General features: G+C 40.8%; 1 protein-coding gene across 1 annotated transcript in view; it reads right to left on the minus strand.

Annotated features, from left to right (window-relative positions):
• LOC149470828 (bile salt export pump-like) overlaps positions 1 to 21,998 on the minus strand; it is a 132,182-nt gene that overhangs the window by 14,501 nt on the left and 95,683 nt on the right. The window contains exons 16-23 of the mRNA XM_089660342.1: positions 19,186 to 19,356; positions 17,655 to 17,856; positions 12,662 to 12,743; positions 8,936 to 9,059; positions 6,798 to 6,965; positions 4,927 to 5,031; positions 4,674 to 4,835; positions 2,061 to 2,264 (exon numbers count right to left, since the gene is read on the minus strand). Coding sequence (XP_089516468.1) covers positions 2,061 to 2,264; positions 4,674 to 4,835; positions 4,927 to 5,031; positions 6,798 to 6,965; positions 8,936 to 9,059; positions 12,662 to 12,743; positions 17,655 to 17,856; positions 19,186 to 19,356 — 1,218 coding nt within the window. The remainder of the gene's footprint in view (positions 1 to 2,060; positions 2,265 to 4,673; positions 4,836 to 4,926; positions 5,032 to 6,797; positions 6,966 to 8,935; positions 9,060 to 12,661; positions 12,744 to 17,654; positions 17,857 to 19,185; positions 19,357 to 21,998) is intronic.

Raw genomic sequence — 21,998 nt, forward strand, 5'->3', positions numbered from 1 at the left:
TAAAGGTCTGCGCTGATGGGCAGATCAAATGCAGTGTGTGATGGGAGTCACTTTGGGTGGGGGGTCCATGGAACAGAGCCCCCTTTGGAGAGGTGGGGAGACCCCTGTCTCAGCTCCTCATATCTCTATTATGTGTAAGTCACCCTGTGCCTGTTAGGGGTACAGGGTGAAATGTCCTGATATTGTGTAGACATGTATAGGTTGGGTGCGGGAGTTGTTCATTGTTTACTACCATGTGGTCCCATTGTTCTATTGTGTGTCTTGCTTGGGAACAAACTATTATGGGATGTGTTTATGTGTATTGGCTTGGTGGGAGGTGTCTATTGATGTCTCTTGTTACTAAATGTATTGCCCCGCCCTCTGTATATATATTGTGTCTGTGTTAAAATAAAGCAGTCCATTTCCTGTTTTAATACAAGTCTGGTGCTGTCTTGTCTTGTATGGTCAGCGGTGGTGTCCGTGGATCTGTGTTCGGACAGGGAAGAGGGAGTCTAATGAAAATACCCTAGTGTAGTTGGGGTCTGGTTCCGTTACACAGTGGTTAATGAAATCTGAATGATCTCAGAAGCATCTCATGCTGATAGCAGACTTGGGCCTTGTGTCGATGGCCTCGGTTTGACGACACAGGTCCTGACTCAAATTAACATGAGTATATGTATCTGTATGTATGATTGTGATTGGGGCAATCAATTGTAAGCTTCTTTTCTGGATAGACATTAATGTGAGTGTGCTTTGTTCCTTTATAAATGTATGCAATGTATTGACACTTCTGTTGGTTTAATGAGAAATAATGCAAACATCAATTAAAGAATTCTGCTTTCTTTTGAACTGTAATATCTATCACTATTTCTTTCTACACAGTGAGAAACAAGCAATAGAGTACCATCCACTTTATGCCCACAGGGTGGTCAGAGTTGAAAGACTAGGATTTACTGTTGAGAGGTCTATGATTACACTGGAAAAAGGATTATGAAAATGCATACACAGATGAGAGCCATGATGAGATTTTCACTTTCATCCTCAAGTAAAGTACTCTGACTGATTGTGTAAGATAGGCCTGCAACATCATAAAATTGACCTCCAGGCAGGTATTAAAGAAGCACTGTAAGCATTATTAAATCACTAAATTTGTTTTTTAATATATGCAGTGTAAGTACCTGGGATTAACTGGGCATCAGCCTTTTGCGGTATATGTACTAAAGAGTTCAGACTGGTGCAGGAAAGAGCAGTACAAGATGCAATGAAGTCATTAGTATTCTATGTCGCCTTTCATTGTCCATTCAAACAGTGAGCGCGTGAGGAGAAGACCTGTAGCTACACATTCACACTTTTATTTTAGTTAAATGCAGAGGAAATGATCTGAGAATTATAAGCAAACTTTCTCCTGCATTTAAATGTGCTTGTACCTACATGCATTTAGGCCCCATTCACACTTTTTGTTTCCTGAACTCAGAGTAAAACTCACTGGAAACGTGTACTGCCTTACATTTTGGAAATATGTGACAAAAGCGCTGCACACACGCGCTGTGCTTGCTTGCCAATAACTGTTAATGTCATCAAAAAACGCAGTTAACAGGCGCATATTTCACCATGTGTTTTGTAGCATTGTTGTAGCCTGTGAACATGTGGGAGCTTCTTTGGTGCATTTGTCAGTCACAGGGCAGCCCATTGAAGTGAATAGGCTGCCCTATGCGCGACACGTAGCAACAAGCAAAACTTTGGTGTGCACAAGTTCATGTCATCCTCCTGCCAATGAGATCCGGGGAATGGTGAGCACTACAAATGTAGCAAGAGAGTGTTCTCTAGGAGTATTTCCCATTTCCTAAGTCTTGTTGGAAGGAGGATGAAGTTACACTCAGCTAGACACTACAGGGAAAGGATAAGTATACTCTCTAGTTTTTTTCCCCTTCAGATCTTTATTAAATATCTTTTATGCTGTAAAAGCAAGAAAAAGCAAGGGGAACCCATTAAAAAAGTGGACCTTGCATTTAGCTGCAAGGTCTGCTTTAATGAGAAGACAGGTACACTTTCTACTTTTAAGATAAAAAAAACAGATTTACCCTGCCTGCTGCTTCCATTGCATGTTTGTCCTGGTTGGCGAATCCGGTAAGCATTCTAGCCTGGAGGGCCCCTGATAATGCCAGGAAGGGCAAAAAGCATGTGATGACCAAGCTCAGTTTCCAGCTGAAGTAGAAGGCAATGATAATAGCCACTCCGATGTTGGTGAGAGAGTTTACAATCATGCCAATCTGTGATCCAGTAGCCTGTAATCCAGGTACATGTATTGTTAGTACTAGTACATGTGCAAACACCAACAAACAAATAAATCAGTGTTCATGAGAATAAACATTTTCATAGCCTTTCTTTGTAAATACACGGGCATTGTAGACCTACTATATGACCTACTTATGTGTCAGGACCACACAGGGTGGATTCTTCATGGTAAGTAATGACTAATTTATGAGTAATAACTCTAATAAGAACAGTAAGAACCACTTGTAATATTCAAAGAGGGTGAGAACTGGGACCCGGGACTCTTAAATCTCTTCAACAGAATGCATCAGTGATACCGTATATTAAGGTAAGTCTGTACTTAAAGAAATATGGGGGCTACTACTCATAACCTTCTAATCTTCATACTTGTTCCACATCTGTGAAGCCATTGGAACAGCATGCTAGCAAGGCAACTAACATTTTCAGAACAGATACAACAATTTTAGTGACCACACTTCTTCAGTACAGGTTTCCTTAAAGCTAGCAGTTGACTTCACCAGCTTGCTTACAGCCGAATCTGAAATATCTGCTTGGACTGTGCTTTGAAGGGTCATGGCATTAAAAGTTTTTCTACACTCATATCTAAATTTTTTTTTCGTATGAAATGTGACAATAAAGCTCTCTAAAGAGAGTGACATGTTACTGCTTATGAATAGGCTGATGTTTTCTTGGGGTAGACTTGTTTTCTATGTAAATTGGATATTAATTCACTCTTTATGGGAAAGGAAAATACACAAAAGCCAGTTATCCTTCCAATGGTCAACAAGAGTCTGCTGCCATACATTGTGATCCACATACACCAACTCTAAGTGGATCAAGATTTATGGGATATAGACGACACAAGTCCACGTGCTGATATTCAAGATTTAAACGGACAGTTCACTATTAAGGACAATTATTCATTATCTGTGCGCACAATTCATGTAGAGCACTGGTTATGTGCAGTTTATGGAGACGTATATGCATGTATTGATTAGACGTCTGGTATAGCACACATTGATTCTCACAAGCATAGTCGTTTGTTTTTGCACGTATTTATTGTTTAGTACTATATTTTGTATTTATATTGTTGCGCTGCATTTTTGATTTGTTTATTTAATAGTACCGCTTAGTGCACCATTCAGCCCCATCCAGCCACAGCATCTGTCATCCTCTTATAGGCTTTTACAGGTTGCCAGCATTGAGGGCTGGATAGTGCATCTGGGCTTTCCACCTGCACCTAAACACTGGATTCTCATGGACCATCATCATTGCATGACACCTAAGCCTGACTACAAATGAACCATAATAATGTTTAAAGGTAGTAAACAGCTGAAGATTGCTGGTCATTAGAAATTTGAGCTAAAAAGAAGTAAAGTACTAAAGTACTGTAAAATGTAATAAAAAAATATACAGTAAAAAAACATAGCTTTTAAAATGCTATAATGTATATTCAGATTTCTGAAAACTAGAGAGCAGTAACAGCTCTTACATTTCTGTACAGGTTCTAGCAGAGGAAAGGAATATGTAACAGCTGCACACCATTCAGTATAAAGCCAAATAACTTATACTGAGTGCTATAGCGACAAGATGAATGGTTCCATCACACATTCAATAAAAGATTCACTAGCACACCTACCTCCTACAAACAGAATTTAGATTATTGCAGATCCAGAATCATCACAATAAGCATAGTCAACAGTTCTGGATTGTGCAGCATCCTTTATCTGTGACAAGTTACTTTCCTTTGATAAAGGGGCCCTGCGTGGTCATTTCAATTTTTTATGTAAGAGGAAGGAAGTTGTTCAGATGAATATGTGAGAAATGGTAAGGGCATAGATTGTTAACTTAATGTTTCTCAGAAAGTGTGTGCAGAAGTTATGCAGTGCACTGCGTACAGTACAATGCCATATGTATTAAACCATATCTAAGCCCAAAAACAAAAATGTAAAAGATTGCAGTTTACCAATCTTTAGATGTAGCTGATGCATTCATTTTCTGCTTTCGTGTTTTCCCCTTTATTTTCACCTATTGATTGTATCAGCAACACACTTCCTGTCTTGGGGTATCACCTCTATCTGTGGAGGAGCAATGTGGATGCCTTTGTTTTAACCCCCTAACTGCCACTTTTGCTGGACAGCCTGGTCTATTAAAGGAAATAGACTTACTGGCTAGATCAACATGTAAAAAAAATAAGCTACAGGAAAATCAAAGACTGTTTTGTTAATACTAGTTACAGACTGCATCATATACGTAATTTTGATTTTTGCATTTAGTACCAATTAAAAAAAAACAAATCAAGCTTCTGCTTCTTTGACTCCTTTGTATTTGCTTTTAGTGGTACAATATGCAACTATGAAAATGTGTGTCTCTGCCTCAATCCTACCCAATTGTATACTCAGACTCTTCATGACTCTTACCCCTTGTACTTGTGATGCATCTGTGGCCAGCCTTGTTGTAAGTGCTCCAGGACTATTTCGAGGGTCATCAAACCATCCAACTTCTTGGCCCAGCATAGCTTTGAATCCAATTTTGCGCAACCTTCTGGTGAGCAATTCTCCTGACTTGGCAAATGTGTAGCCCTGGAAAATCACACAATAACAGGTAATCAGAAGCAATGAATGAATTTAATCTCCTGCACTACTTTTAGATTGAAGATCTGAAAATAATTACCTGTAAAAACTGTGTCAACAGAGATACGCAGCCGATAAGAACAAACAGCATACAAATGCCGTTAATTTGATTCCTTTGTTCTTCTTCATCTGGTAGAGAAAATGTCTGAAAAATAATAAGTGTACTTTTCCAGATAAGTCTGGAACATCTAATTATCTATGAAAGGTGATAAAACATAACAAAGCAAAAAAAAGTGCTTAGTAAATGTTTTGCACTCTAGATAAAGGTTTGCATCCTTTGCAAATGAAGGGGTCTTTATAAAAAAATTGCTGTATGAATCTATCAGTATTTGTACAAAAGTCGTGAATAATATACTTGTGACTGTTTTTAATATATGCAAAATGTTATTTTCTGATATTTAAGTTTTCTTTTACGGGATGAATGTAATATTCTCTAATACGCTAAGGGCATTTAATTGAGAAGAAAAAAATAGCCTAAAACAACAGAACAAGAACATTTGACCAGAAAACAAAAGCCTGACAACATTCTACCAACAATAGCCTAAACAATAGTCTAACAACATTCTTAGATTGTAAGCTCCAAGGAGCAGGGCCCTCCTATCCCTCTTGTATTGAACTGTATTGTTGCTGTATTGTCTCCCTTTATATTATAAAGTGCTGAGCAAACTATTAGCGCTATATAAATCCTGTATAATAATAATAACATTCATCCAGAAAGAAAAAATGCTTAAATCAATAGACTAATGACATTCAACCAAAGCTAGCCTAAACAACAGGCTGAAAACATTTGACCAGAAAAGAAAATAACATAAAACAACAGCCTAAGGAACATACTACCAGAAGAGAAAATAGCCTAAAACAATGGCTGAACAACATTCAACCAAAAAAACCTAAAACAACAGCCTAAAAACATTTGACCAGAAGAGAAAATTGTTTAAAGCAATAGCCTAACAACATGTAATCAAAAATAGCCTAAAACAATATCCTAAGTACATTTGACCAGAAAAGAAAATAGCCTAAAACTATAGCCTAGCAACATTCAATAAAAAATACCCTAAAATAATAACAAGAACATTCGATCAAAAGAGAAATAGCCTAAAAGAACATTTTACCAAAATAGAAAATTCCTTAAGAACATTTGATTTGGCCCCATTCACACAACAGCCAAAACTTTTTGCATTGTATGAAAAATCCCAAAAAACTAATGAGTGATTGCTGGTTAATTTGCACAAAAAAATGCATCTGTTACTTCACTTGATGAAATGCTATGCAAATTGTTTTATAAATAGACACTAATAATCATGGATTCATCATGTAATGAATGTGTATTTGTAACATAAAGATTTTATTTAAATAGTTAAAAATGTTGAAACAATATAAAATATTTGTCTTTACACTTGTAGAAAAATAAAACCGACACAACATAAGGTTACATTGTTTGTGTAAGCCTTTCTCAACCAGGGTTTCTCCTGAGAGTGCTAAGAGCTCCTTTAGTATGTATTTGGTCACTTCTACAGTAAATTGACATTCAATGTACAATGATATCCAGAGACAAACAATTTTCAGTCTGTGTTTCTTTTTTATTATTATTATTCATTTCAAGATTATTACTGAAAATGTTTTTGGCATATAGATGAGGGAGTATGTTGTCATGGATATCAAATATTCTGGGAATATTCTCTAGTTTTTCATTTAAAACTTTCTACCAATTATTATTATCAATCCATGCATGGACTGCTTTAGTCCTGCATTGCCCTCTGGGGACACTGCTTGGGTTTTTACATGTTTTCTGGTTTCTTTATTCATGACACATACTGTATATATATTTGTCAGAACTGTATTACTTATATATATATTATTACCAGCTGGGTGTTTTTTGGATCAGCTATTTAGCAAGACAAGAGTACCTACCCCAAGAATCTGACTGAAAAGGAGAGCATAGAGAGGGTTCACAGCGCCGTTCACAGCGGCTCCAAATGAACCCAGTAACATATACGGCCATTCAGGAGCATTGTACTTCAATATCCTGGCAACTGGAGCTGGCTCTATATTGTCATCTTCATCTGCAATATTTCCTTCCTGAAACAAAGCAGAGTAATCCTTAAATATTTAAAATCAATGAGCTCATAAAATACAGAATAGTTAACACCTAAGTGCAGCCAAAAAACAACAAACAAAAAGCAGCAAAAGGGACATAACTTACAGTCAGTAGAATGTGTCCCTTGTGCTGATGTGTTTTCTGGCATGAAACAGGATCTATGAATGGAGAACAGGGTGGATGATTTATAGGTCAACCAGCTCTATTCAAAGATCCTGTTTCATTTATAGAAGCTCTGGCTTCCATGAATGGAGCAGCTGTTAAGAAAGAGTGGGCGTAGCCAGGCACTCGTGATGAGAAACTGTGACAGTTCCCACAGTTCTATTAATCCCTACTGCATCAAAAGATTATGGTGGAGGAGGTGGGGTTTGCATAGATGGAGGAGTTCACCAGAAGAGGCACTAACACAAGGATGCATCCTACCGACTGTAACTTATGTCTTATATGTTGATTTTTGTATTTCGGCTGCACTTAGGCATTGAAGATTAGTAAATTACATAATTTTTACAAATATATCACTATTTCAGCAAAACAACGGAAAAAAGCACAATTTTCTCATGTGTAGGCAAAGAGATCACATGGTTTACAGTTGCTACTAGACCCAAAGGAACAGGAGACCCATGTTGTGACTTCCTATTTCTAAAATCTATTTTCATATTGTCCCGTTCCTAAAGATGACCATACGCTAGTAGATTTGTTTTTAAGTGATTCTAAAGGTTGTAATTTTCTTCCCTTAAAATAACAAAAATGTTATACTTACCTTCTCTGTGCAATGTACAGAGCAGTCCTGATCCTCTTCTTTTGTGGTCCCTGGCTTCTCACCTTGCCGAGTGCCCGCAATAGCAAGCCTCTTGCTATGAAGGCACTCGAGCAGGCTTTCTCCCGAGCTGCTATCCCATGAATGGACATTGTCCATTCTCACTAGAAATTCTGAGGACCCTCTGCACACTGGTATATACCCTTTCAAGAAAACTATGCAATATATAGGGATATTTTGTTCACACATATTGCAATACATGCTTAAGCTGGCCAACTGCGTCAAAGTAATCCCTCTATGGCTAGTCTCTCCCCATTGTGTCTTTTCCCCTATGCTAGCATTGTGTCCACAGTAGCATTTGCATAGGCAGAGCAGAGTAGGACTGGCCATAGAGGGATTACTTTGACGCAGTTGGCCAGCTTAAGCATGTATTGCAATATGTGTGAACCAAATATCCCTATTTATTGCATAGTCTGCTTGAAAGGGTATATACCAGTGTGCAGAGAGTCCTCAGAATTTCTAGTGTTAATATGTGGTTACACCCCTTTAGCACCTGATGGATAAATGCATGCACTAGCTGTTGGGATTTGAGCACAGGGATCTCTTGTTTGTTGTATTGTCCATTCTCACACACATCATTGTGCAGACCCACCCCCCACTCTCTCCTCATTGGTTCACTGGCTGTGATTGACAGCAGCAGCAGCCAATGGAGCCCGCTGCTGTGTGAGCCAAGGAGGAGGGAGAGACCCGCAGAGCCGCTGCTCTCATGCACACCGCTTGATCAAGATGGGGCTCAGGTAAGTATGGGGGGCGGAGGGGGGGGGGGGACTGCATCCAGAAGGTTTTTTTTATCCTTATTAGATAGTATGCATTAAGGTAAAAAAACCTTCTGCCTTTAGAAACACTGTATCTTTCATTTTTGGGACATTTGTTTTATTTTCTAGGTCACGTCAACAACCATTTTCAGTCATAGTCATGGGAAAATTTGAAGAGACAGTGTGGAAAATTTCGAATGAACACATTTCTAATAAATTTCTGTGTGGCATTTGGGAAATTCTACTCATTACGAAAATCTACTAGTAGTGTGTCAGGATGACATCATTTATCACCTAATGGATGAGATATATTTTTTTAATAGGTCATTACATAACCCACTTCCAGAAATATCCATCTTGTCTCTTGGCATAAACTCACCTTTTTACTTCCGCCTAAGTCCTCATACTGTTGAAGAGCTTCAGATGTATCCCCTACTGTCAAAAATGGAGTATCAGGGACGATATTGGACAGCTGAGATCTTGAGCGCTGACGTATAGAGGCACTGGAGGAAGAATAAACAAATACATTTACTACATGATTGTGCCAGGGCATGCTAAGAATTTGTAGGGTATGTTTTGGGTCTATCTAATCTGATCTAATTTGATCCATTAAGACTCGTATGTCAAACACAAGGCCCATTAGGCCATTTCATGTTGTCCTCGCACCTCTTCTGCACCTCTCCAAACTTGTCTCAGCAGTTGGCAGCAGAGAGGATAGAAAAAACGTCTGCGCCAGATCCTGCACTTCTCTGTGCAGGTGTAGAGAGGTTTGTCTCTGCCCACCCGTCTCATCAGTCATCAGCAGAGAGAAAGACAGAACTCTTCCTACAGACCCTGTGCCTCTGTGTGCAGCCGCAGCACCCACTTGTCTCTGCCTCCCCTAGTCTCAGCATTCAGCAGACTCTGGTAGCTGACTCCTGTCCTCCTCTGGTCCTCCTCCAGACCCTGCACTTACTGCTTTTCAGCTCAGCCCCCAGCTTCTTCCCAACAGCAGCACAAGGTAAGGAGGGGTGCACTGTGATGTACGAGAGGACAAGGGACTCTTAACTTTTGATGGTGGGGGGGGGGGGACTCTTGACATCTGACGTAAGGAGGGGGGAGGTGGTCTGGACATCTGCTTATAATTGTTATGAAAGTAATACAATTCTATGCCAGTTGAGAAGGGTCACACACCGCTGGTATCATCCACAAGAAGCTTTATTGGAGACTGCTCAGTCTTAGGTTATTACTAAACCAGTAATATTAAATGCAGAGGCAATTATTTAATATGGTAAATAATAGATATATTTATATAGTCTTACAGATACAACCGGCCCTTTGTGGGACCAGCGATGAAATTGAGTCTGACACCCCTACATTAAAAAAAATTGCAGCACTACATTCAGTTGAGAAACCTTATAGTAAGAGCAGTGTTTCACTTGGTCTGCAAAAACTATCTTCATCCAAAAAGGTTAACTTAAAAAAAAAAACCCCTGATATTCCACTTTAAACATCGCACAGTAAAGTTGGAGCCCAGGAAATGAGAAAGTTGCCAGATACAGTGTAATCAAATCTTTTCCTGGTCTATGCTCATTTGATGTGCTTCAAGGCACTGTCCACTTTGTCATTCATGGAGATTTTCTCTGCCTCTGGGGACATGCAGGCAGAGCACCTTCTAGTCTTGTATACTAAGGCCACCTCCATTATTGCTGCTTCCTGGCATACTGAAAATGTTTTTATTTATGTCTAAGCACTAAACACGCTTAAGATTTCACTACATCTCTTAGCTGTATAATAGTGTATACAAATTGTATATAAATTGTTTTTATTTGTGTTAATAGCTCAAAAGGATACAGAAGAAATCTATAAAATTATATTTCACTGGCAATGGTGGGCAGAGAAACCAAATGGCTTCTGTGCCCCCTATTTGACTATTTAGTAGACAGGTAAGGACAGGTAGGTAAATAGCTGTTGATGGAAGTGTAGCCTTTGAGACACCACAAACTATTTCTCCTTCCAATTGGTAGACAGCAAACACTATGTTCATTACCTGTCTAAGTGGTGTTCAAAGTAAAAGGGAAAAGCATTCTACATGTCTCAGTGGTGGTCAGGTAGGGTGTGAAAAAACTGCCTGACACCACTTGGATATTACACTCAAAATTGTGTTCAGGACATTACGCAGAAAACTTTCCATTCCTCATCTGCCCTAAAAGTGAGCAGTGTCTATGTCTATGTGAAAGGTGAAGAGGTCTTGGCACTTGCCTGACCCACATCTACTGTAAATTGGCCCCATATCCCAAGTTCCAAAGGGTCCTTGTCTAGCTACATAGTATGTCTACCCCTAAAATATTGTAAAATATTAGGATTCATTCACACTGACATACCAATCTGTACACCCATGCCAAAGAACCTTCTTCAGCCTCCCAGAATGCACAGGTGTTCCATGCAAGGGCATGTAGACAGCCTGTAGAAATCAATGACAGCTATAGCCGCTGGCAATGATTGCATGAATAAAAGCCAACATGCCGGTTGTCCCAAAGTCAACCAATGAATCTGAACAAATTGTTTTAATAAAAAGGGTTAATCACTTCTAAAGGGATGCACTTTAGAAGTGATCGACTTCAGTGCAACCAGGCTGCCCATAGATGGATCGAATCTTGACTAGTCCCTGCTGAACTGACAGAGACTTGGTCCATATATGGCTGGCTTAAGAAAGTTTGTTCTTCCATTAGTGGGTCAAATTGAAGTTCGTTTACTAGCACAGTGACAAGAAAATTCAAATTAGCAAGATGGAAATTTTATCTGGAACAAATTAATTTTTAACATTGTCCGTGTATTTCATTTGGCAAAGTCCATTCATTCCAAAATCAAACATTGAAAGCAAACAAAATATTACAAATTACATTTAAATGTTCTGGAATCTTTGTATGTATGTATTTTCTTATGACTTTTTCAAGAGAATTTTCATACAAAATTCTATCCATCTATGAGCAGCTTTAAGCCTGGTGCGCACTATGACAAAATCGGACGTATGATCCTCCATTTTTTTTTGCTTCTCTCATATCGAAAACAAATAGGTTACTAGAGTTATGCAAATTATCGTAAGACAGAATACAACTTCCTGTAATATATTGTATTGTATTGTATTGTATTGTAATGTATTCTTTCGTTTCCGAGCATGCACGGTCTTGGTCACTTGATTTTTTGCAGATGAATACTGTACTGATTACAAAAAATCATTAATTCTGTTATCTTGCAAGAAAAATTTTCATACTTGTCCCTTCAGGTAATTTCATATGAATTGTCGTGATCAGCTCTCAAAAGCTTTGTAATAAAGGTCAGATTTTATCGGTCGATTGCTCTGGAAATGTTTTTTTTTTCCATCCTATTTTTTCATCGTATGTACTAAGCTTAAGTGTTCTGCTGATAAAAGTGTCTGAATCCCTTTAGAAGTGATTAACCCTTATTAGTCACACAAGCAGGAAATTACATTTTTGGATGCAACCCTTAGACCAACTGTGCACAAAACACTTCCATTTTACCGTGTTGTAACAGAAAATTACAGTGGCTGCAGATTGAAATATAATTTACAATTTGGCTTGTGTAGAATTTGTATATCGAATCTTAACTAGTCATTTTACATTTGCTTTATTTTCCACTAAAGTTGAGTTACCCTTTAAATTAAAGTTAAGTGGACAATAAAACATTTGTAGATTGTAGATTATCTAAAAAATAATGAGTCTTTTAGAATCTACATACTTAAGTCTAACATGATAGATTCTTTAAGGCCTGTTTTCTGACGTCTGTATACATTAATTTACGTAATCTACCCTAATGTATAATTGCACTTATCTTAAATGTGACCTTTCTGAATGTACCTTTCAAAAACAATTCTCCCTTTACCTAGATATTATTGTAAGGTATCAGGTATCAGACATTACATTTCATCACTGTCATAATAGCCTAAGTACTGTATATACTGTATATAAATAATCAATTGTAAAGAGTTTATTCATCAGTGACTCCTAAATATACTAATCAAAGCCGTGCACTTAGTTAGCATACGTCTCCCTGCTTGCTGTTGAAGTAGCCTGTGAACTTTACAAAACCCATTTGGTGATAATACCGTAAACTGGCTTGATAGCTGCCTCTTTTTAAAGGTTGAAGTGTCTCCAGTTTGGGCTCTGCAAATTCTTTGTTCTCTTTGTCTGAAAAATAACATGCAAGAATTAACACTCATTTAACAGGCAAAGCAGAACTACATTTTTTATGAAAAATAAAATGCAGAAAGAAAACAGCTATTACAATATAGCAGTTTTAAAAATTCCCCAATAAACCAAAATTATATAAAAAGTAAACTTTTTTAAAAGTTCAATAATACATACAGGAATATATATTATCTCTTCATCCAGTCTAAGTTTGCAGGAACGATTCCCACTATTTACAGCCAAACTCTGGGAAACTTTAGAATGATCCCTTGCTCATTCAGGTCTAGAGGACACAGAAAATAAGAATTATGTACCTGATCCTCTGCTTCTTTCTGCTGCCAGACTGGTCCCTGCAGAGTCTCCTCCTCTACGCTCCATCGCTCTAAGGCCCTGACATCATCATGCCTAATGTAGGAATCATAGCCATGCAATTGACATAATGACCTAGAGTGACAGCCCACTGCAGGAGCATGGGGGAGCATGCAGGAAAGACAGTCCTCTGCCAAGGGAGCAGAAGATCAAGTATCTAACATTGGATCTCCTCTTCCCAAAGCGAGTGGATAACCCTTGCAGTGCAGACATAGGCCAACTGCAAGGGATCATTTTAAAGTTGACCAGAGTTGGTCTTTAACCTCCCTGGCAGTCTGATTATGTCAGTATTTCTGTGCTCAAAGCGGTACATTGTTTCCAATGGAAATATGTTGTTTTTTTTATTGTAGGCCTGTAATTCTTAGGAATAACTCAGAATCCGTCCAAACAAGAGTCTAGTAAACATCCCAGGTAAGAAAAAATTTGAAACATGAAATCATAAATTATAATATCATAAATAATCATAAAAAATAATAATATAATGATAATAAATGTAATTCAATATTGTAATCAAACCAAAAACACTGAAATTTTAAATAGAGTGCCAAGTTCGCACATCACTGAGCAAAGTCGCAAAATTGTTTTCAGTGTCTGATGATGAATTTCCCCACGAATCATTATCACTCAATTCTGCAAGTAGTTCTAATTTACTATTGCTGTTCTCTAGCTGGTCTAAAACCGCTTTTGACCTAAAGGGACGCTTTTTGGACGCCATGGACGTTTCTCAGTTTTCAGGCAGAAAGAACAGTAAAAATGCGGCAGGGCACAAGACAAAGCACTCGGGACAAAATGTATGTGAAATGGTTTGATACAGTAATGTAATACTATCAGATTTTAGTGTATTTAGTGAATGTCACATTTTTACATTTTTGAATTTACCTGCCGGTTCCGTCCTCCGTATGTCCCGACACTCGCAGGGAACGGAACGCGGAAGACGGATGCCGGCATCGGCCGGCGGAGATGGCCCAGGAAAACTGCAGGGGGGACATCACGGGAGCGCAGGACAAGGTAAATGCTGGAGGGATCCCTGAGCAACGCTGCAGTGTAATCCCGAGTGTAGCGTGGGGTTACCGCTTCTGGTACTGAAAGTTAACCCCGAGCTACACTCGGGAATTCCGCCAGGGGGGTTAAAGAACAGCTGAAACCAAAACTTTAGTTTTTTCAGTTCTGGATACAGTCGTCAAGGCTCAAAACTATTGTTTTTTGTTTTTGTTTTTTGCTGTCTGTGTGTTATCGGGGAGGGAGGTTTGCCTTTTTTTCCCTGTCCCGTAGACACAACATTGGACAAGGGGAAATCTCTCTCAGTTTTCCTAAGAAGTGTCCCTATTGGAAGTCCTCTCCTTTTTTTTTATTTTGGTGAAACTCAAAACTTTTGGATTTTCCTTTCAGTCCCAATAAAATGATTATTAGGACAAATAGAGAGGTTGAGTCTCTGTAGCTGGGATACAGACACTAAAATAAAAGCAAATAAAAAAAAAGTTTCCAATCGGATGTGGGGATTTTAAATGTGCCACAATACCAGTTTACATGAAATTAAAAACACACACATTTTATTTATACATAAAATACAGTTAAAAAACATATCCATCAGAAACACCAGCTATGATGAACATTCTACAAATCGTAGTTGAGAAGGGGTGTGTCTGACCAGTTCTGCTACTGAATACTGATTACTATCTAATTCTGGTTCCTATTAGACTGGACTATCATAGTTAGTAACACTACACAACTGCTGTATCAGGAAAGATGAGATAAAACTATGACATGGAGGGTTTATATGAAATATGAAAACAGAGCCACAACATCTATGCGACTCGTATATCTATTTTGTGAGTACAACCTGGCTTTCAGAGCAATGCTTGTTTTGACTGTACTAAAATAAAGCACATTATTTCAGCAAATCAAGGCATTCATTATGCCTTTCAACATTTTCCCAGCAATAAGACGGTCTGAATAGAAAAATGAGCCAAAAATCTGTCATAGAGATGACAGTGGCCACTATACTGACGTGGAGAATTAATTGTAGTATTCCTGAAAATGAATGACCCCACTTGTTACGGTAAACTTTATGTAAACTTTGAATTTAGGTCTGTTTTATATCTCCACAATAAGAGTTCAATTTAGGAGTATAGTAATATTATGAAGAACATATACACACCTAGTAATTGTAACAAGAGGAGTCTGTGGCACTTCTGATTTTAGAGTCACAGAAATCCAAAACTGCTACAGCTGTGCACCTAGGGCACTGATGTCAAAGTATGCTTTAGTTAAAATAAATGAACTGTTTGCTGATTCTGACGTTCACAATTCATAACTGCTTTAAGGCATGTCATCTATTGCTGGGCCTTAATCACATCACCTAGACTAGGTTACCTTGTTACAATCAATAGTTATGGTTATATTCAAATTAAACCGCAATTGTAAGCAATAAATGACAGCATTCTTAAGCTATTAATGATATCCAGTAAACACAGAAACTGCTAAAATCAGAAAGTGAATTCAGTCTGAAATCCTATGCTGAATAAGCACATAACACTCCATACTGGATCATTAAGGTCCCTTTCACATGGGGCCAATTCTGTTCTGATCAGCAGGGGATCCGCTCACAGATGCTCTGCTGATTGGAGCAAAGCAAACACCGACAGAGCCCTCTATGGACGTCTGTTTGCACCCAACTACCCTATGATCTGGTCTGCCTAAATGGAAGAGAATGGATACCCTTCACTTTTTCTGTTCTTCGCTAACTGGATAGGTAGGCGGGTGTAAACAATGCAAGTCCATTTACAACTGCCTGTCCATAGAAATGCAAAGACTTCCCAATCAGGTCTGCCTGAAAAACTGACAGGTGGACCTGATCAGAATGCCGCGCGAAGGAGGCCTAATAGGGCAGTAGACTTGCACTTCCTGAAGCCTGTGCAATGCTTTCTGTGTAATGCAATAAGAAAGGTGTTCAAGCATCACCGGCATCTGTGTTCCAGGATTACCATATTAACAACAAAATACATTGGATTGGTCTGGTTCAGTACAGAAATGCCTTATTAGCCACCCTTTCTAATAATTGGCTGTATTAGCGAATATTGTTAAGGCATTGTGGTATTAGAATGAAACAAGAATGGCACATACACTATATTGCCAAAACTATTGGGACACCCCACCAAATTTATTGGATTCAGGTATTCCAATCACTTCCATGGCCACAGGTGAATCAAGTACCTAGGCATGCAGACTGCTTCTACAAACATTTGTGAAAGAATGGGTCGCTCTCAGGAGCTCAGTGAATTCAAGTGTGGTACCATGATAGGTTGCCACCTGTGCAATAAGACCATCCATGAAATTTCCTTGCTACTAAATGTCAACTGTTAGTGGTATTATAACAAAGTGGAAGCAACTGAGAACAACAGCAAAAAATGACAGAGAGGGGGTCACTGCATGCTGAAGCGCACAGTGTGCAGAAGTCACCGACTGTGCTAAAGACATCCAAACTTTGTGTGGCCTTTGGATTAGCACAACAACAGTGCATAGAGAGCTTCATGGAATGGGTTTCCATGGTCGCGTAGCTGCATCCAAGCCTTACATCACCAAGTGCAATGCAAAGCGGCAGATGCAGTGGTGTAAAGCACGCCGCCACTGGACTCTAGAGCAGTGGAGACATGTTCTCTGTCTGGCAATCTGATGGGTGTGTCTGGGTTTGGTGGTTTCCAGGAGAACGGTACTTGCCTGACTGCATTGTGCCTAGTGTAAAGTTTGGTGGAGGGGGGATTATGGTGTGAGGTTGTTTTTCAGGGGTTGGGCTTGGCCCCTTAGTTCCAGTGAAAGGAACTCTTAAAACATCATCATACCAAGACATTTTGGAAAATTTCATGAGTCCTGACCTCAACCCGATACAACACCTTTGGGATGAATTAGAGCGGAGACTGCAAGCCAGGCCTTCTCGTCCAACATCAGTGCCTGACCTCACAAATGCGCTTCTGGAAGAATGGTCAAACATTCCCAAAGACACTCCTAAACCTTGTGAACAGCCTTCCCAGAAGAGTTGAAGCTGTTTTAGCTGCAAACCTAGGGACTAAGACTGGGATGCCATTAAAGTTCATGTGAGTGTAAAGGCAGGCGTCCCAATACTTTTGGCAATGTAGTGTAGATTTGTAGGCAGACCCCCTAGGTCCTTTTTGGCTATTAATTTGGCTGCTGCCCTCCATTTCTAAATCCAGGCCTGTTGTGTTTGTCCTAAAACCAATATTTAACCCAAACCCCACCTGTCTGGAGTTTACATGTTCTCCCTGTGCCTGCGTGGGTTTCCTCCAGGTATTCTAGTTTCCTCCCACACTCCAAAGACATGCTGGTAGGTTAACTGGCTAATGTGAGTTAGAGAATTTAGATTGCAAGCACCTTTGAGAGCACGGACTGATGTGAATGTACAATATATATGTAAAACACTGTGTAAATTGACGGCGCTATATAAGTACATGTAAAAAAATAAATCAACAAGTGACGTATTTAATATCAAGTAGGCATTGTAGAAATTCATGAGAAAGCATTACATACCTTGTTTCTCCATTTCAGTCAGAGCTTTATCTCCTTGACTTTGTAATGTCACCAAAGTAAAATAAACTCCTTTTCTCTCTAGCAGTTCATCATGTGTTCCTCTTTCCACAGCTCGTCCACGTTCAAAGCCAATAATTACATCTGCATTTTTGATGGTGGACAAACGATGAGCAATAGAAATGGTGGTACGTCCAAAACGAACCTGAACATGAAATGTTTGCATTAGATTCTCAATGCAGTGTATAACAGGGACTCTTTCATATTCAGGAATTATTGCAAAAAGACTTGAGGTGGTCCCAGTGTCCCTGGGTTTTTGCCCTAAAATACAGGTCCAGCTCATCTAACCTTTGACTTTTCTACAGTGGTTGTAAAGGCTCAAGGTTTTTACCTTCATGGTAAAAACCTTTTGTGTGCAGCAGCCCCCTCAATACTTACTTGAGCCCAGGGGCGGACTGACAACTCATGGGGCCCCCAGGGAATAGGGGATCATGGGGCCCCTGTGTCCTTGCCCAAACTCAAAAAAGCCTATGAAAAAGGTACCAGGGGCATCCCATGGGGCCCCCTACTGACCCCGGGCCCTCGGGCAGTTTCCAAATGGTCAGTCCACCTCTGCTTGAGCCCCATTGCAATGAAACAATGTGCATGAGAGCCTCAGCTTTCCAGGGACTATGCCTCCTCAGTGAGGCACTGAGACAGCAGTGGGAGCCATTGGCTCCTGCTGCTCTCAATCACAGCCAGTAAGCCAATGAGGACAGAGAGGGGACAGGGCCAAGCCATGGCTCTTGATGTGAATGGACACGCAGAGCAGCAGCTCAGGAGCAAGCCTGCTTGAGTGCCCCCATAACCAGCTTCTTGCTCTGGGGACACTCGGCATGAGGGAGGTGCCAGCAGCGGGGGGGGGGGGGGGGGACTAAAGAAGAGGAGAATATTAAAAGCACACTGCTTTTCCATTAAACTGGAGATCTTCTTTAAATAGATTTCTCCATCATGAGATTTCATTGCATGCACAGTGATCTAGCCTTAGATATTTTTAAATTATTTCTATTTATATGTGGAAGTTGAAGAGAAAAAGAAAACACAGCAAACATAATAAAAGCAAAATTAAGTACATCCAATTGACACTTTTTATCTACTTTTCAAAAAAAAAACCTGCTGTAGCATTATGGGCGATGAGTGTTCTGTTAGCAGCATAGAAAACTCCAACTGTGCTACACATTGTCAATTACACATTTTCCAATGCATTACTATAGGCTATTATATCTGAGGTCTATATGTTAAGCCACTAATAGTCCCTCAACAAAGACAGACTGAAGCAGAATGTGCAGTGAAAGAGAACATGACCTGAAGAAACAAAGCACTTATTGTGTGTGTAGTGGTCCAACTGTGATTCTACAGCCCACAGTATTCAACTGGGCTGCCCTAGCTGAATCTATGCCTTGTGTTTTGCTCAAGAAAATTAATATTATGTTCTCAAAAATGTGCTTTACATTAGTTCTCGCAGACTTGCAGTTAACTTCCAAAATAAAAATACCTTATCAAGAGCTTCTTGGACAGTAGCTTCACTCTCATTATCCAGAGCGGATGTGGCCATGTCAAGAAGAAGGATTCTGGGATTTCTGACCAGAGCTCGAGCAATGGCGATTCTCTGCTTCTGTCCTCCACTCATCTGCCCACCGCCTTCTCCAACTAGGGTGTCAAATTGCTGGGAATACAAAATAAAAAAAAATCGTAAAAAGAGAAACCTCTCCATGAAAAGAGCACATGTTACCTAGGCACACATGTATCTCGTGATCCCAGGCTCCTTTACTCTCATAATTATGGGACCCTTCTACACATGCAGGGCATACATGAAGAGCTGGCAAAACTCTACCTTCACGTGGCTGGGGTGCACTAATGTTATTAAAATGAACATATTTAAGAGATTATTGTACTTGTTATACACAGTGCCCATAGACTTACCACCATTGTTTGTCAACAAATTTGCAGACTGGTTACAACCTTTGTCTGCCATAGTAAACAACCTAGACTAGCTTATTCAGTGCTGTGTAAACTCAAAGAGGAAGGAGGTCTTCCGTATGTTAACCTATATTATTAAACCATGGCATTGGTCCATATACTTAACTGGCATCATGCCACGATAGATAAAATCTGGGTCTCCCTAGACAAGTCTAATGCAGGCCATAACCTTATGGGGGGCACCATGATTCCCAGTGACATTGAAAGGCTTGTCTAGCTGGACATCCCTGTAAACGTTTGCTACACTGAAAATTTGGAATCAGCTGACCAAAAAAGGCAATCCCCGATCTCACTATTGTCCCCTCTTGGGAGTTATCCCTGGTACAATCCAGAAGAAGATGCCACATTATTTAAATTTTGGGATAAAGATGGAAATATTAAATGCTCTAAGCTAGGCCCTACTGGATGCCCCCTTCCCCTAGAGCAGTGGTTCTCAACCTTTCTAACGCCGCGACCCCTTAATACAGTTCCTCATGTTGTGGTGACCCCCAACCATAAAATTATTTTTGTTGCTACTTCAGAACTGTAATTTTGCAGTGGGAGGAATAGTGCCCCATCATTGGTATCAGTGGGAGGACTAGCGCCCCATCACTGATGTCAGTGTGTCAAGGTCCTACCTTTTCCCAGAGGTTATGTTACTCCATGTGCTAGCATCCATCTTGGATTTCTGCTGAGCATGATGGGAATCTTTTATGCCTTCAGGTCTCTGAGGTCCATCCCCCAGAGGGGTGTGGCTGAGTACATATAAGCCTGGGATCTGCACATGCTCTTTGCACTTGTGTCTTGTGTCTTTGTCTTGCTACAGCTCTGTGTATACGCTCGTGACTCTTCTGGTATTCTGACTCGGCTTGTGACTAAGACCATTCTCTGCGTTTCCCTTTGATCTGACCTTCTGTTGCTGAACCCGGCCCGTGACCTGTGATTCTCTGTCTACTGTTCTGTACTGTTTTGTCCTGTTGTTATTGACCCGGCTTGTCTGACTACGCTATTGTCATTCTCACCAACTACACGCCATTGGCGGCGGCCATTACTGCAGCTGGGGTGTCTCGGGGGCCGCGACCTGGTCCCTGGTTGCGTCAAGTCCATCCCCACCATCAGGGGCCCTGGTGAAGGGCAGCCTGGGACTTAGACTCCGCGCCCTGAGGGACTTCAGTCTGTTGGTGGTGGTTGTCGTCAGCCAGTGCGTTACCCTGCCACTAGGCCTACCTGTCCGTTCCACAGCCCTGCCCTGACACAGTGGGAGGAATAGTGTCCCATCGTTGGTATCACTGGGAGGAATAGTGCCCCATCGTTGGTGTCAGTGGGAGGAATAGTGCCTCATCATTGGTATCAGTGGGAGGAATAGTGCCCCATCATTGGTGTCAGTGGGGGGAGGAATAGTGCCCCATCGTTGGTGTCAGTGGGGGGAGGAATAGTGCCCCATCGTTGGTGTCAGTGGGGGGAGGAATAGTGCCCCATCGTTGGTGTCAGTGGGGGGAGGAATAGTGCCTATAATTGGTGTCAGTGGGGGGAGGAATAGTGCCCCATCGTTGGTGTCAGTGGGGGGAGGAATAGTGCCCCATCGTTGGTGTCAGTGGGGGGAAGAATAGTGCCCCATCGTTGGTGTCAGTGGGGGGAGGAATAGTGCCCCATCGTTGGTGTCAGTGGGGGGAGGAATAGTGCCCCATCGTTGGTGTCAGTGGGGGGAGGAATAGTGCCCCATCGTTGGTGTCAGTGGGGGGAGGAATAGTGCCCCATCGTTTATGTCAGTGGGGGGAGGAATAGTGCCCCATCGTTGGTGTCAGTGGGGGGAGGAATAGTGCCCCATCGTTGGTGTCAGTGGGGGGAGGAATAGTGCCCCATCGTTGGTGTCAGTGGGGGGAGGAATAGTGCCCCATCGTTGGTGTCAGTGGGGGGAGGAATAGTGCCCCATCGTTGGTGTCAGTGGGGGGAGGAATAGTGCCCCATCGTTGGTGTCAGTGGGGGGAGGAATAGTGCCCCATCGTTGGTGTCAGTGGGGGGAGGAATAGTGCCTATCGTTGGTGTCAGTGGGGGGAGGAATAGTGCCCCATCGTTGGTGTCAGTGGGGGGAGGAATAGTGCCTATCATTGGTGCCAGTGGGAGGAATAGTGCCTATCATTGGTGCCAGTGGGAGGAATAGTGCCCCATCGTTGGTGTCAGTGGGGGGAGGAATAGTGCCTATCATTGGTGTCAGTGGGGGGAGGAATAGTGCCTATCATTGGTGTCAGTGGGGGGAGGAATAGTGCCCCATCGTTGGTGTCAGTGGGGGGAGGAATAGTGCCCCATCGTTGGTATTAGTGACACAAATGATGGGGCACTATTCCTCCC

Source organism: Staurois parvus, unplaced genomic scaffold (assembly GCF_062004578.1).
Source record: "Staurois parvus isolate SC_StPar_1 unplaced genomic scaffold, SC_StPar_1.0 ptg000031l, whole genome shotgun sequence".
NCBI lineage: Eukaryota > Metazoa > Chordata > Amphibia > Anura > Ranidae > Staurois > Staurois parvus.